The sequence below is a fragment of the Fusarium coffeatum genome, assembly GCF_003316985.1.
Source record: "Fusarium coffeatum strain FIESC_28 chromosome Unknown BRIP53273_contig_184, whole genome shotgun sequence".
In the NCBI taxonomy this organism is placed as follows: domain Eukaryota; kingdom Fungi; phylum Ascomycota; class Sordariomycetes; order Hypocreales; family Nectriaceae; genus Fusarium; species Fusarium coffeatum.
This window is the reverse complement of record NW_022157977.1, coordinates 1-15,525: the sequence shown is the minus strand read 5'-3', so window position 1 is coordinate 15,525 and position 15,525 is coordinate 1. Positions and strand designations below refer to the sequence as shown.

General features: G+C 49.3%; 5 protein-coding genes across 5 annotated transcripts; 3 read left to right on the top strand and 2 right to left on the bottom strand.

The window, feature by feature from the left end:
* Positions 1–1,512: 1,512 nt before the first annotated feature.
* On the top strand, positions 1,513–3,981 carry FIESC28_08085 (uncharacterized protein; the record flags this gene model as incomplete). Its single annotated transcript, XM_031162224.1, has 4 exons — positions 1,513–2,339; positions 2,393–2,557; positions 2,610–3,125; positions 3,177–3,981. The coding sequence occupies 4 exons, from the start codon at positions 1,513–1,515 to the stop codon at positions 3,979–3,981; spliced, it is 2,313 nt and encodes a 770-aa protein (XP_031013711.1).
* A 1,124-nt stretch (positions 3,982–5,105) lies between these two features.
* FIESC28_08084 (uncharacterized protein) lies at positions 5,106–8,399 on the top strand (the record flags this gene model as incomplete). The annotated part of the gene is made up of 1 exon (XM_031162223.1): positions 5,106–8,399. The coding sequence occupies one exon, from the start codon at positions 5,106–5,108 to the stop codon at positions 8,397–8,399; it is 3,294 nt and encodes a 1,097-aa protein (XP_031013710.1).
* A 1,564-nt stretch (positions 8,400–9,963) lies between these two features.
* FIESC28_08083 (uncharacterized protein) lies at positions 9,964–10,870 on the top strand (the record flags this gene model as incomplete). Its single annotated transcript, XM_031162222.1, has 2 exons — positions 9,964–10,400; positions 10,465–10,870. 2 exons carry the CDS (start codon positions 9,964–9,966, stop codon positions 10,868–10,870), a joined length of 843 nt encoding a protein of 280 aa, XP_031013709.1.
* A 302-nt stretch (positions 10,871–11,172) lies between these two features.
* Positions 11,173–11,719, bottom strand: FIESC28_08082 (uncharacterized protein; the record flags this gene model as incomplete). The annotated part of the gene is made up of 2 exons (XM_031162221.1): positions 11,173–11,373; positions 11,426–11,719. The coding sequence occupies 2 exons, from the start codon at positions 11,717–11,719 to the stop codon at positions 11,173–11,175; spliced, it is 495 nt and encodes a 164-aa protein (XP_031013708.1).
* Positions 11,720–12,862: 1,143 nt separating this feature from the next.
* Positions 12,863–14,216, bottom strand: FIESC28_08081 (uncharacterized protein; the record flags this gene model as incomplete). The annotated part of the gene is made up of 4 exons (XM_031162220.1): positions 12,863–12,955; positions 13,046–13,847; positions 13,898–14,113; positions 14,194–14,216. 4 exons carry the CDS (start codon positions 14,214–14,216, stop codon positions 12,863–12,865), a joined length of 1,134 nt encoding a protein of 377 aa, XP_031013707.1.
* Between the last annotated feature and the right edge of the window lie 1,309 nt (positions 14,217–15,525).

Below are 15,525 nucleotides of genomic sequence, written 5' to 3'. Positions count from 1 at the left end.
AAAGTCAATAGGATCGGCAGGGACGCCGTCACTGTTGTGCCGTTCAATGACCGTCCGGGACCGTCATGGCTGCCGGACCGAGCCGAGACTATGACCCACATGAAGAAATGGCCGGCATGGACCGGCGCAATATGGACGTGAATCAACCCCACGCTCGGCATCGTCTCTTGAAGCATAGACCAGACCAGATTAGATTTTTGGGGGACGTTTATTTAAATAGAGTTAAGCGGCTGGAGTCGACGTCAACGATAAGCTTGTTGCTAACGTAGTTTTTGACTCTTGCTTCAAGACGATAGTGAGCGATGACGGAAGTCAAATATTGCCACAATGATGATATCGGCTTCTGTTTGTCTCAGATAAAACGATAGCCAAAAGCATGATTACTTGCAGGAATCTAGTGGCACTTGCATTCTATGGACAGAACATGTAGGCTATCAGGCGGTTGAATCATGTCTCTTCAGTTCCCAGTTTGACCTTGTGGCTCCAGCCAGCCACGTGACATCACACCGACAAAAACTGATCATCCACAGTCTGTCTTGGAACGATGCCAGCCACCCGCCAAAAAAGAATATTGTTAGACAGGTTTACGTCTGTCCTTCACTCGTTTGCCTTGAGCCCTAATAAACACTCGTATGATCTGAATTCAGCTCGTACGGTGCGTTGTGAGAGGGCCCTGGCCAAGTACGAGCACTACCCTGTCTCCTATCATAACGCAGGGTCTGAGTGCTCAGTCGCTAATTCAAACGACCAAGCCAAATCAAAACCACATCGGTCGACTTAACCCTGGCCAGTCCAAACCCACCCACGCGGGGGAGGGGCACTTTGATTCGTTTCTAGGTGCCTGATGCGGATGCGTGAGGTAACTTATTTCACGCTTGATACTTGGATCTGCCGCGTTATCCTGCGGTAGCTTAGGAAAAGCAAAAGCAAACGCAGACGCAAACTGCGGAGGTTGAGAAACGTTACTCAAGGGTTTCATCTCTCTCGTACTAGACTGTTTCGTTTTCTTCTTTCCTTGCTTTCTTTTTCTTCCCTTGTTCAAGGTACTACCTAGACTAAGTGTGTCTTGACGCCTGGCCAGTTTGGATCTCCATTTCTCTAGACGTCTCGCGGCCCAACTTGTAAGGCACCATCAGAACAAACGGACATCCACCATACATTTTTCTCGCCCCAGCTCCAACTCAATTCGCCTCGACTCGAATCGCTCGACGCGACGCTGCAAGCTGCGGTTGCCATGCATGATCAGCCCCCCGACTCCAATCATATTTGGGGGGTGCAACTGCTCACGCAGCGTGGACTTCGTTGAGTGGCCGACTGCTCGTCATCAACGACTACTTTGACCTGCCCGTGGCATTCCGACATATAAACTAGTCCTCCTTAGGACACCATCTTTGAACCGAACGCACTTCGCTGTGCTGTCCTGCGTTGTGCTGTGCCGTGGACCAGCGCCCTGTCCCCTTCTGGGTCCTGCAGGAGTGAGCCCTCTAGGAGCTCACAGGCCCCTCTTCGAAAATGAGGCTAGGAGGATACCATCGAGACGTCCCTGATCAAGAGGCCCGACTTCCAGTCGTGCGTCGCCGGCCCCTCCGCTCTGAATCTCACGATTGGTATGGCCCAGGTGACGTCGCGCCCTACTACCACAACCCAATGCCCCATCGGACACGAGTCGACGAACTACAAAGGCCCAACGGAGGTACACCCAGGGGATATTCAAGGAGCATGAGCCTCGATGCATACCCTCCGTCTACCATGCCCATGCCGCCAGCACCACACCTGATGCGGGCTTCTACAGATGTTTATAAGAAACGCCCGCAGCTGTCAATCTACGAAGCCGACGAAGACGATGAGGACGATGAACGTTGGCCGTCCATGAAACCGCGGGGTAGAATTCCCGAGCCTGCAAGGCCCCGTCGGCGGGTGCAAAGAAGGGAGCCAACACCCGAATCGACACCATCGACAGAGAGCGAGGAGGAGAGTGAAAGCGAGAGTGAAAGTGATAGTGAGGATGATAGCGACAATGACCATATAGAGGTTGTGGTGGAAGAGGAGGAGAGGAAGCATAGACACCACCACCATCGACACAACCGACGACCCAGCCCAGACGATTACCTCAGCTCGCCAGATGAGAAGAGGCCACCACCAAGACGAAATAGAATACCATCACCATCTACATCTGACGATAGACAAATACGCCGATACCGCCATGCGTCTTCTGAAAGAGGATCACCAGATCGAAGACCTGCTCTGAGACGGGAAATGACCGACACGCCAAGATACAGTCTACCAACGCGATTTGGCAGTGTGCTTGATTCTTCTAGGCCACCCGTTGCTTCTAGGAGGTGCGTATGTTACAATTAATGTTTACTCACGAGACTAATAAAAAAAACTTCAGGACACAAAAGGTGGTCGAGTCACGCGAAATTGTTCGTGACGGCCGTCCTCGGAGAATAGTAGAGACAGTTGAAATCTCGAGAGAATCTTCAAGACGTCCTCCTAGCATGGCGGGCAGTGCATTTGGATCATCCAGAAACAGTTCTCCCAACCGACCCCGCTCAATGTGAGTGACCCATATCACATTTTGCTATCTACGTTCTAACATAATATTCCAGCCGTGATTGCAAAGTCTGTTTAGACGAGGTCCCCGCATCGAAATGCCCCAAACTAGAATGTGGTCATCGAATGTGTCACAGCTGTTTGAAGAAGCGGTTCAAGCAGTCAATGACAGACTCTGGACAAATGCCTCCGACATGCTGCACTGAAGAGCCCATTGGTCTGGAGCACGTTGACAAGCTTTTCGATCCTGTTTTCAAGAAGATATGGAACAAGAAATTTGTGGAATTTTCTTTGAAAAACAGGCTGTATTGTCCTTCACGACGATGCGGGGAGTGGATTCGACCAGGCGAGATCTACCATGATCGCGAGACGGGGCGAAAGACTGCTCGCTGCGATCAGTGCAACACAAAGGTTTGCGTGTCGTGCAATGGCAGGTGGCACTTTCAACCTAAATGTCCCAGGGATGAGGAAACAGCCAGGTTTCTGGCCAAGATCAGAACCGAAGAGCAGAAGAGATGCATCAGATGTGATGCTACAGCTCAGCTCAGAGATGGCGATAATCATGCCTTGTGGTAAGTGTGCTCATTACGAGTTTTCCCAAGGTGGTTTCTAACATATGACAGTCGATGTGGTACCGAATTTTGCGTCGTTTGTGGAGAGAAACCCAAGAGATGCGATTGTCCATGGTTCGACGCTGATATTCCCGAGTCTGATCACGAAGAAAAAGCGATCACACGTCGAGACAGAAGCGAAATTCAAGTCTTCCGTGAAGGTAGCACCACAGAAGATTCCCGAGGCCCGCGACGACCACGAGGGAAGCAGCCACGGCCGCATGTTTACGACGAAGAAATTATCTTGCGTCAACAAGATGATCGTGACGATGAATTGATGCGCAGACCTCGCTATAACGACTACGATGTCGTGGGTGCTCCAGAACCACCCACTTCCCATTATGCGGGGGATAGCCCCAAGCGTCTAGGACGCAGAGTCGTCGGTGGTGCACCATCCTCGCCAAGCCAGCCAGAGTTTGACAGAGGTTCTCGTGTCGGCAGAGGAGGGTACTACGGAGGACGCATGGACAGACGAAAGGTCGAACGACATCCAGAAGATCGCTACGAAATGGAACCTCCGGCAATGAGGCCACCGCCTATGGGAATGCCACCTCCAGTTCTGGAGGAAGGATACCGTGGAGGAGCTGGACCTTTGATCGTGGAGCGAGATCCCAACACCTACGACGATGACGATTCATACTACAGCCACAGCTCACGTAGCCGAAAGGGCCGGCGACGTAGCGACGCACGCAAGTCCTCCGAACTCGCCGGTCTTAGCGGACGCGGCTCGGGAATGGGACGAATCGACGTCTGGCGGAAGTTTGTTGAACCCGGTGACCCGGAAGGCGAACTAGGACCAGCAGTAGTGGCTGCTTGAAGAGAAATCTAACCTGCTTTCATATATGATGATTGACGAGACAAACGAACGATTTCTTAGAATATCTGGTATCTCTCGTTTTAAAGATTGCACATAGTGTGTTTTTTGTATCATAGTCCAAACTGCGTATTCTCTTTCGTTTACGGGAAATGGAAACTTTGCATAATTTATGGGAAAGAAAGATACATTGGGAGGTAGCCAGGATGTTTTTGACGCAAAGGCCAACAGAACTCAACAATGGAGAAACCATTCTAGATGGATCGCATGACATGGCATTGCATGGATGATATGATGGTAGGGGCATAAGCATAAACTACATAAGCAAGCAAGCATCAGCATAGGTGTCAGACTTTATTTGATGTCATTTAGCTAGCTGTTTCTATATAAATCATGCATTTCTTCATACATATTCACTAGAGTCTATTTGAATGAAGTCATCATCAAGAAAAGCCGCGAGCAAGGAACTGACGGAATGGAGTCGTCTAGTAAGCGGCACTGGAGCTTTGGTTAGGCGCTCTGGCGCTGAGAAACGCCGTGGGCTGTTTCCGATCGGCACAAGTGGATGGAATGAATGCCCAACAGAAACACACAAGATCCACCGCAAGCAGCACCAGCTGATCACTAAAAAGCTTCCTACAGTGGCTCATCCCCTAAAACAAACCGCCTTGCCCTGCCCCGCCAAAGGAGTGATGTCGACGGCCAGCCTTGATTGGCTTTTCTCGGTTGCCAATGACTTGTTAGGTCAGGAGCGAGATTGGGGGACCAGGGCGAGCTTGCCGTCATTGTACATGCATGCATTCATTACATGTGCAGTTCCATTCTAGACCCTTTTTCTGGTCTTGTCATTGTCACTGCTGCTTTTCCAACTCGGCTCCTTCGGTCGAGGCCTCTTTCACTACCATCTTTTTGTCTCTGAGTGAGGCTTTTCGACTTTTACTTTGAGCGCAGTTTCGAATTATAGGGCAGGATATGGTGACGTCAAGCCTTACCGCCGTCTGAATACAATACCAAAAGTCTCGCGATAAAGTCCAAAGAAGCACGTGCAGTCTCTCGAATCGACATTTGTTCCACGCGGCTCTTGTCTTACGAACTTGGTTTCTACGCCGGTGCTGCGCTGCGCCGAGATGCTTTTACTCCATCAGGTCGGCAGCCTGAAAACTGGCGAAGTCGTCCGCTACACCATCACATACATACCGTCGCAAGACCGCATCTTACCGTCTCCCGAGAAGCTCTACCTCCGCGTACGCAACACTTCAGCCATCGCTCTCCGCGCCGCTTTCGTACACGGACCGTATACCCTCTGTGCCGCTGCTTACCCTGCCGGTTACAATCCCAACGAGAAATTTGAATACCCTGAGCGTTATGGCGTTCCTGAATTCGAGCCTATGGTGAAGGCGGGTGGTTCTTGGGAGTGTGAACTTGTGGTACCGGTTACTATTCGACAGAGTGCTGGATTAGGAAGTCATGGTGGTTTTGGAAAGGGGCCATCTCATGACCATGAGAGCGCTAGCTGGATCGTTGAGGTTTCTTCGCAGATTCTTTTCTCGACATCGGCGGCTGTTGGTTTCGAGGTTCTTCTGGCTCGCGACAAGAAGTCCTTAAGTTTGGGCAACTCGAGTGCAGTAGTCAATGGTCAGGCACAAGTTGCGCAGCCTGGAAAAATCAGTGATCATCAGCAAGGCGTGGGGGCTAAGGATGGACACCATCCCGCGCAGCCTAAAGGTGTATTTTCTCGAGCGATACAAGTCAAGGTTGAAGATACTGCAACATTATGGAACACACCTAGACTTCCAGGCTGGGATGATCAAGGTGATCCTGAAAAGCGTGAAGGCCCGGACCAGCACGTAGAGAGTGTCTCCAAAACTGGCGACCCTGAAGCAAAAGACGATACTTCAGAACCACAAAAGCCGAAACAGAAGCAAAAGAAGGTCCACATAGTGGTTCTAACGCATGGCCTCCACAGCAATCTTGGCGCAGATATGCTGTTCATGAAGGAGAGCATAGATGCAACTGTCAAGCAAGCCAAGATCGATGCCAAGGCACGGCGCGCCCGGGAGCGAGCCGAGAGGAAAGAATCGGACAACGGTCTTGCTCAATCAGATTCTTACAATACAAAGGATCAGGATAGGGTTGAAGGTGAAGATGATGAATCAGACGACGATGAAGAGGTTATTGTACGAGGCTATTCGGGCAACTCGACAAAGACCGAGCGCGGGATTAAGTATCTTGGAAAACGACTCGCTAGATACGTGTTGTCCATGACATACCCAGATCAGCCTTTTCTTCCAACAGGAAAAGGGATGGCTGAAACCTTAACCCATACGTTCGACAAGCATGATCCTCAGCAGAAGGCAGTGCATGCCCACAGTTCGATTCATCTCGGCAAAGATGGGGCGCATTTGCGTCAGGCAGAGCGGCCATACAAGATTACAAGTATAAGTTTCATTGCTCACTCCCTCGGTGGACTTGTACAAACTTACGCCATTGCGTATATCCAGAAGCACTCACCACAATTCTTCGACCTCATCAAGCCTATCAACTTTGTTGCTCTAGCTACTCCGTTCCTGGGGTTGAGCAATGAGAACCCCCTATATGTCAAGTTCGCTTTGGACTCTGGCCTTGTCGGCCGGACAGGCAAAGATCTCGGTCTGACCTGGAGAGCACCAACGATCGCAAGAAGCGGCTGGGGTGCTATTGTAGGAAATTTGGGCGAAACGGCACATAAGAAGGTCTACGGCGATTCGCAACCCGAGTCGAAACCGCTTTTGAGAATCCTACCAACAGGACCTGCACACACAGCCCTAAAGAAGTTCCGCAACCGAACTGTGTATTCCAACGTGGTCAACGATGGCATTGTACCGCTACGTACAAGCTGTCTGCTGTTTTTGGATTGGCAGGGACTTGGACGTGTTGAGAAGGCTCGACGAGATGCCGGCTTGGTCGAGACTGTTGTTGGTTTTGGATGGTCCGAGTTGACAGGCACCGCCCAGGGCAATGCTCGCCAGAGGCAGATTATATCAGGAGAACGCTCTGCGGGTCAATCTGGTACCTCATCACCTCGAGATACTCATGAAAACATGCGCGAAGTCCCGCAGCCGCCCAACTCGGTAATAGTGGATGATGACCGGGCGAGCTTGCGGTCTGTGACGACACCATATGGTGATGAGGCGCCATCCGACTCAGCTGATTCAGGTAACGCTGATTCGAGTGCCAGCGGGCCATTGTCAGGGTTCTTCAACTTTTTCAAGAGCAATGAGCCACCCAAACCTCAAAACGTGTCACCGAAGCAGAAGAGGATATTCTCTAATAGTCAAACTCTTAAGGGCCAGGGTGATGGCCAAGGCAATGAATCTGCTGAATCGGATTCATCTAAACCATCAAAGGTTACAACAGGGCACGAGCATGAAGATGAGGTGTCAGCTCCCCCAAGGACGACTGTCTTTGAATCAGCCAGTGACCTTCTCAACCCGAAGGTGCCTGATGTTGAGTATCTCATTGACCCATCTAAACGGCCACGAACTATTTTTCACGATCGTATCTATCATCCATCCGACATACCAGGACCGCCATTGAAAAAGCGTCCCTCAACATTGGTTAGAAGGAACACCGGCCAACGACAAAACTCGACAGGACAGGCTTCAACAAGCAGTACAGGCTCTAGTCCTTACCCGTCTGTGAATCGTGAGGACAGCTCATTGTCGTCCAAAGACTACGATGACACAGCGCACACCAACCCGGATAAGGATGCACACGAAGTCATCGACACATCCAATATGCGTGTCGAGGAAAAGATCGCAAGAGCCTATCACAAAGACTTATCCTGGAGGAAGGTGCTCGTCAAGGTTGAGCCGGATGCTCATAACAATGTCTTTGTCCGACGCATGTTTGCCAATGCTTATGGATGGCCTGTAATGAAGCATCTGGTTGATGCTCACTTCAGTGACTCAGTAACCGCTCGCCTCCGCATGGAAGATGAGGACAACAAAGAGCGAGCCCGTAACATGAACGAGCCACCAGATGCGCATGGAGCAGAGCTCAAGAAGAGCCGGGACAACCTTGCAAACATGACCCGAACAGACAGCGAGTCTCGGGAGGCCCTCGATAAGGTATCGGACCTATCCAAGGCAGCAAGGTCAAAGCGAAACAGTGACTCGTCTACGCATCAACGACCAAAGGTCGAGCGGGCCGATTCCGTGAACTGGAGCGACCGGGACTGGCATGATAGTGACAATGACAGTGATCTGGACTTTGGAGGAGAACCACCAGCCCCAACGACGCCGTCGGCACTCAGTCCGACAGACAAGGGCAAAGAGGCGCAGGGGTCATCGGGTGCGGGTGGGTGGAACTGGGCGGAGAAGATTGTGGGTAAGGGAGCATCACGAGCAAAGAGTCCCGTGCATGACGGCGGGGGAAGCTAAAGAGCTCAAGATGAATAAGTCTGAACTTTAAAGGTGAAAATTGTAAGACTACAAGATAGAAAGAGCTGGGACGGAATAGAGAGGATAGAAGGAATATGTTCAGGCGTTACGAGAGGTTATCATGCTGGCACATGCTACTACATACTACAAAGACCCTGCATGAATTGAGAAAGAACCATTAGAGGACCAACGCGAATACGTGGCCACGAACTGGAACTTTATTCGGTGCAAAAGACAAGACGAAAAGTGAACCAGCCAAGTCCGGAGTTCGAAGAAGCTGTAGGTCTCAGTTTTGATGGTCGGTCTTGTCTCAGCTGGGAACTTTTATTCAGCTGCAAGTCACCCGAAACCCAACTGTTTGGAAATCGGTACCTGAGTCAAAACGCGAACAAAAGATGGGGAAGTGGGCAGATGTCCAGCTCAGTAGGCTACTTGAAGAAGTACTCCTTGCATGAGGCTTTGGTAACGTTTGTGCGGAATCGAGATCTATATGAGACATTGATGAGCGGTTTGAGGATCGAAATACGAACCCAGAGATTTGAATCCTTTGAATTATTGCAGTTGGGATGATTATAGGGGTTCAGGGACTTGCTGGTGGTGTGGTCAAGTTCAGGGACTTTTTGAAGAGCCTCAGGGTTTTGCAAAAAGAAATGTAGTACAAGCATGCATATACTACAGATGTGAAAAAGTCAAAAAGAAGGTATAACAGCGGAATTTAACCGCCTATGATGGACGAACAGGGAATCGAACCCTGGACCACTCCCAGATTATTCAGATGAATTATGCTAAGGGAGTATTATACCACTAAACCATTCGCCCAGTGAATTGTTGAAAATGGGTGTAGAATTTCCACTCTATGTCGGTGGTTTGAGAGGATTGGTGATAGTCTAGTGGGGTTGTGGCAGAGTGGCATAAAGTGGGGCATTTGGCCGAGGTTTGGATTGAATCGTGCAGGGTTAAATCTCTTGGCTTTAATCATGATGGATGGGCAAATATTCAAGAGTTGGAGTTGTTATAAGATAGAATAGGAAATTTACTACTCTACCACGAGGTTATACAGTTGGATATAAACTTATCATGTAAATACTGAAGAGAATAAAAGAAGCACGTGTTAGTCTATCAAGATCCATCTCTCTCCAACCATGACGACCATGTGCGTCACCGTCCTCGTCCCTCTGGGGCCTCCAACTCCAAGCATGGAAAGCAAAGCTCTCTCTCCAAGTCCCAAGCTAAGCAAGCAATTGGGAAAATCAACCACAGAAAAAAAAAATTGCATCGTCGTCAGCTTCGCCACGGTTCTAGCCAGAGACCCTGGCCCTGGACAATTATTTCCCAACCAAAATTCGGTCTATTATATTGTTGAAAGAGGCGAATTTCTAAACTAACTACTTCTTCTTCACCGGCTTTGTGCGGCCTCTTTCTTGAAACGGGAAATCTTATAATTATAGACGTCATGCTGCGATAGTTTCTAGAAAGACTTCTACCAACTCTTCCTCTGACTCAATCCGTTGGGCACCGGCTACTTCACACATCAAAACTCACTTCCGCATTCCATACCAACACAATGAGATTATACCTCCTCCCGCTCTCCACGCGGCGAACGCTGCTCTACGCGAAACGACTCGAAGTCACCACTGCGCCACAGGGTCGCTCCTACGTTGACAAGGGCACCGCCTGGGCCGCCAGAACTTGGGCGCAGTGGGAGAAGATGGATAAGGGCTGGAAGCGAAAGGTCGTCGACTATGGAAACTATGCTTTTCGGCGCATCCCCTACGAGGAATGGGGTCTCAAGTCGGTGCCGCCTCTGTCTTCGAGACGTCGTGATAAGGAGATTCATGGCGCAAAGGTCGATTTGTGCTTTCCGAGCTCTGTGATACCGCCTAGCAAGGCCGAGGGTATTCTTCAGACTCTGGCGACGGAGAGGCAGGCTCTGCATAAGAAGAGGCTTGTTTGGTGCATCGTGGGCATGCCGATTACTATCCCGTTTGCCCTGGTACCTATGTGAGTATAGTGCTGTCTCGCATTTGCTTTTTCTAGATCCCGCTAACTGACGAATCTCTTGCAGCATCCCCAATCTGCCCTTCTTCTATCTTGTCTACAGAGCCTGGTCGCACTACCGAGCTATTGCGGGTGGGAAGCATGTCCAATGGCTTCTGGAGCATAAACTACTACGGACGTATCCGTGTGCGAAGCTCGATCAGCTCTATGCGCTACATGCCCCGCCCGCCGAAGAGCCAGAAAACAAGGAACGTATGCTGCTCACCCAAAAAGAAGTCCAGACTTTCTCCGACACTCTCGACATGCCGGCTCTCGAAGTCGAACTTGAAAGAGCGATATGGCAGGTTGAACACGCCGTGCTTGATCCAGATGGTAAGAGCCCGCCTAAAGAAAAAGCAGCCGGGACAGCGGCTGATGAACCAGGATCCACTGAACCTGTAGAGGAGAAGTATAAAGAGAAGAAAGAGCAATGAGGCTAAAGAACAAGATTCATGTATAACTTTGAAACGATGTATGATACCTTTATGTATAGCTGGGACGGTGTATACGGACTGGATCTGAACTTTGATGCTTGAAGAGATATTGTATTGTATTGTATTAGACTGGAGTGAAACGAAAAAGAAAAAATGGGCGTAAAGACGCGGGTATATCTATAGAAATCTCCTCCCAAAATCCAAAACGCCGCACCATCAAAAGACGGCTGCTCACAAATACCAATCCCATCATTAAAGTCATTATTTTCGTCACAGCCTTTTTCTGAGTCGTGAGTTGCAAGTCATAATGACTCGGCTGCTCGGAGCATGTCTCGGACCTTGAGAGCCGGTAGAAGACCGACGAGACCCATGGCGAGAAGCATACGTCTTGTCTTGAGATTTGATAGATCGGGGAGACGGATGCTGCTGGCAATGCGGTGGGCGTCGGAGACGGAGAAGTTGAGACCGAGATTCTTAAGGCCGAGCATTGAAGGACAGCAGTTCTAAAGATGTTAGTATATAGTTTCTTGCAGTAGTGTATAGAAGAAAACTTACTCTGCTCTTGTATCCTTTAACAGAAGCCATGGCAGCTGCTTCGGCATGCTCATACGAAGTAACTTGAGCACTCAGAACATGTCCCCTCCAGGCATCAGCAGCCTTGACACGAAGGAACCGTTGAGTAAGAGTGTGTGATCCAGGAGGTCCTCGTCGACCAGCTCGACTACGTCTTTTTCGAACGACACGAGCAGGTCCGTATTTGTTCTCGGGACCATGGTTTGTGGGGTTGAGAGGAGAAGGGAACACAGGGGCGTACGAAGACGCATCGCGGTATGTAGTACAGGCAGTCATCTTTGCTAACTGAAGGTATTCGTAAAACCCTTTGATGAAGGTAGAAATGTAATTCTTTGTTGAAGGGGAGAATATTCACTCTTGAGGGAGAATGTAAAGGAAGAGGGATGATACTATCAGCAAAGGAAGAGGATTCTCTCAATCCTTATATTCAATTCCTCAAGAGATAAAATAGAGACTAGTCAAAGTCTCCAAATTCAAGACACAACCACAGAGTAAAGAAATTGTCTCCAGGGGCTGGATCAACGTTCAACTAAAACATTGCTAGAGGAATGCTCTTTGCGCGTATAAGTCGCGACCCTTGTTAGCCGTTAGTCAGGTACGAACGACTCAGATCATACACACGTCAACGATAAGGTAATGAAAAGGACTGCTGTAGCAAAAGTGCTTGCTTGAAGAGTCAAGCACAAGCACCTGCATTGCATACGAGACAAAGGCTAAGAAAAAAGAAGATTGTGACAAGACAGTAGTTCAGGCACGGGCGAGACATGCAGCTCTTGGGTTGTGGAGTTTTAGTCTGGTACAGGTGGTGTTCTCCCTCGATATCGTGAGCGGGGAACCAAGGAGGACGAGAGACCTGATAAATCCTCAATATTATTGGCCTTTTCTCCCTCTCTCCGCTGACCCCTTCGGTTCATTCGGCTCAGAAGACTGTACTGTCTCCATTGTTCATAGTGGACTCCCGGCCTTACTAGACAATGAGAACTAACTTGGAATTGTGGGAAAGTCTGATTATGGTCTGATCCAAAACGAGGGCGAAGACAAACAATGATCGGGCCGCTGTTTAGTGAGAACCACAATGGACTAGATATTGAATCAAAGACGCGTTGAGACGTGTCAAGTCAAAATAGAGGTCTTCGTTTTTCAATATTAGCTTTGGGAAGGGCATCATTTGTAGTAGTAGTAGTGTATCGTATCCATCTAAACGAGTGACCAAAGCCGTTCCGTCTCCAACGCCGAACCTCTCCGCCCTTTGTTCGTCAAAGTGTCGATTACTGTATTACCCAATTGTGTCTGTCTGATGGTTTGTTGTTGATAAAAAAAAAGTTGGTACTCTGAATTATTAAAGACAAAAAGACGAATCCAAAAAATAACATAACGTCGATCACGTCTTTCTTTCTATCGTCTAGCCTCTAGACCACTTTACGAGATGAAAGTAGCTTCCATGAAAACGGTACCCTCCTCAACGATCTCCTCGTCGCCGATCTTAAGCTTCAGGGAGAGCTTGGGGTGGTACTATAGATTATCTCGTCAGCAAGGGGGTTCCCCATGATTCGGTTCGTCGGAAATTAAAATTCGACGAAAAAGAAAAGGAAAGAAACTCACCTGGTAGATGTAGGGCTTTGTGCCGGCAGCTGCCGCGACGATCGTCTTGACGAAGCCGGGGACCTCGGCCATGATATCAACTCGATCAACGCGCTCGCCGAGAGGTCCTTCAATTGTGGCCTGGACAGCCTTTCCGTCCTTGCCCATACCAGTCCAGCTGAACTTGACTTCACTGGGCTCAGGCCATTCATTCTCTGAGTCCTTCTTGACTTGAGTGTGCTCGGCTGTGTTGGTGGCGCCGGCATAGATGATCTCGCCATCCTTGGCAATACCACCAACGTTGACAAGTGTTGAGCCGTATGAGGGAGTGCTGGTGAACTCCATCATGACAGCCGAGTAGTTGGGGCCCTGGAAGTTGACAAAGTTCCATCGGCAGGCGGCGTGGTGAGGCTTCATGCCCTGAAGAGCATAGACGTTCAAGGCCTGACCCTTGAAGTCAATAGGTCCATCCTTGGTGGTGATGGTACCTTCGGAAACGCAACGAGGCCAGAAGGCGTGTCGCAGGGATCCCCATGGGTTCTTGAGATCGGTGCCGTACAGTGTTGTGCCTGTGGTACCAACCTGGAAGCCAGGGGCAGCGCGGGTGATCTTCAGGTTGACGATGGCGTTCTGGTCGTTCATGCTCTTGATGGTGTAGTATGTGCCATCCTCGGACAGCTCGAGTGCGCAGTCATCGGCGTAGAAACTCGTCTTGTCCTCGCTGAAGTCTTGGTTGTTGAGGGGCGATGAGCACCAGACGTGGGGCTTGGAAGGGTCTTTTTGGAAGACCTTTGCGTTGAACTGGCAGGTTGTTCGAATGCCGCTTTCGAGCATGTTAGTGACTGACTGTAGGACGGGCTATCGGGAACATACGCAACGTTACTATAGATGACCTGTGCAAGAGCGACGTAACCGTTGTCGCCAAAGATGTAGAAGCTTGATGTCTCAACACAGGTCGAGTCCATAGCCTGCCACTTCATGCCATCTCGACCGATCTCGGTGTAGGAAGTCTTCTCGGCCTCTGTGGCAACCGACTTGATGGCGGAGGGGCCGTAGATAGGCTCCTGAGTGCCGGCGACATTGGCCAGTCTATAGCGGTCAGTATTCTGCTTCTAGTTTCTGGTGTTTCAAGTTGATCCCATGGTGGGGTCATAGGATCTGGTACATACTGTTGCTTAGCCCAGTTGAACATGATGACTTGATTGAGTGGTTGTTTGGGTAAAAGGAGAGGGAAACAGAAGATTTGATCTGTTTCTGAAGATGATGGGATGGGATGATGGGTCGAGAATTAATTCTGGGGACTTGGTTAATTAATAAGGTGCCGTCCCAAGACTACGACCTACCGTAGTAAAGATGTCACTTTCTTTCACACCGCTGAGCCTGGCCTATCCCAGCTACTGTCGTCTGTGGCGTGGAGGGGTACATATCGTGGCTGGTGACCCTTGTGGGGAATGACGTGTGTTGAGTAAACGCGTACTTCAGACGCGTCTCTGTAACTGGAGCTCTACAGATTCAACAGAATCACTGACCAAATCAAGCTGTTCTAGGCTCACAATTACTCTTTTGGCTGCCAACTTGAGTATGCGCCACAGTCTTTCTTCAGTAAGAAGCAAATGCATGTAATTACCTCTTGTCTCTGATTCAGCCGCTCCGCAGCTTCCGGAATCCACTCGTTAAATGGCCCGGCTGGCAATTTCAGCCTCTAAATCATGTCCGCTTTGACATGGTCTCATGGCACGACACTTACCCTGAAGACGTATGATGAAATTTAATATGAAGCCATTCTAGATCAATTGTCTGGGAATTCGTTGATCTATCTCAGAGAACACTAGTAGATTGACTCTCCTTTCTCTTTTAAGCTAGTGTTTCCTCCCATAAACAAGTATATCCTCATAAAGGATGTACTGCAGTGTTGTCATGACACTACATGGAGAGACGCATACCCCTGCGTGAGTGCTTCAAAGAAGAACAGGCATCATCGACTCGCCAGCGAACAGCTGACATTCGGTGCAATTTTTACATGAAAAGGGTTCTAACAGATACACGCCAACTATAATCATGTACTGCTCCGTATAGAGAATGGACGAGCAGCAAGTCAAGCAGCTAAACCAAGCAATCCCAAGCAAAGTTTCTCACCACAATAGATGTATTCATCAAGGCCACAAGGCTTCATTATCAGTACCAGAGCCTTACATCAGATTATGTCATTTAAGAAGCATGCGAAGTCTATGTGGTCTTCTTTTGCCAACTGCTTGTATTGTCATGCTAGTCCAGATCTTAGTTATGCAGAGAGGATCAACCACTAAACTTAGCGCTTATGTTGCGTACAGTGATAAGATACCGTATCTAAGAACTCAATAAGTATCAATAAAGACGTGCATTATCTCGGATCTAGCAACGGATATCCAAGGATGAATACGAATTGATCGAAACCAAGGTCATTCTTAAAGTTATGGATGCGACAGGGTCAGACAGGGTCCAACGCAAAAAAAAAAAAAAGG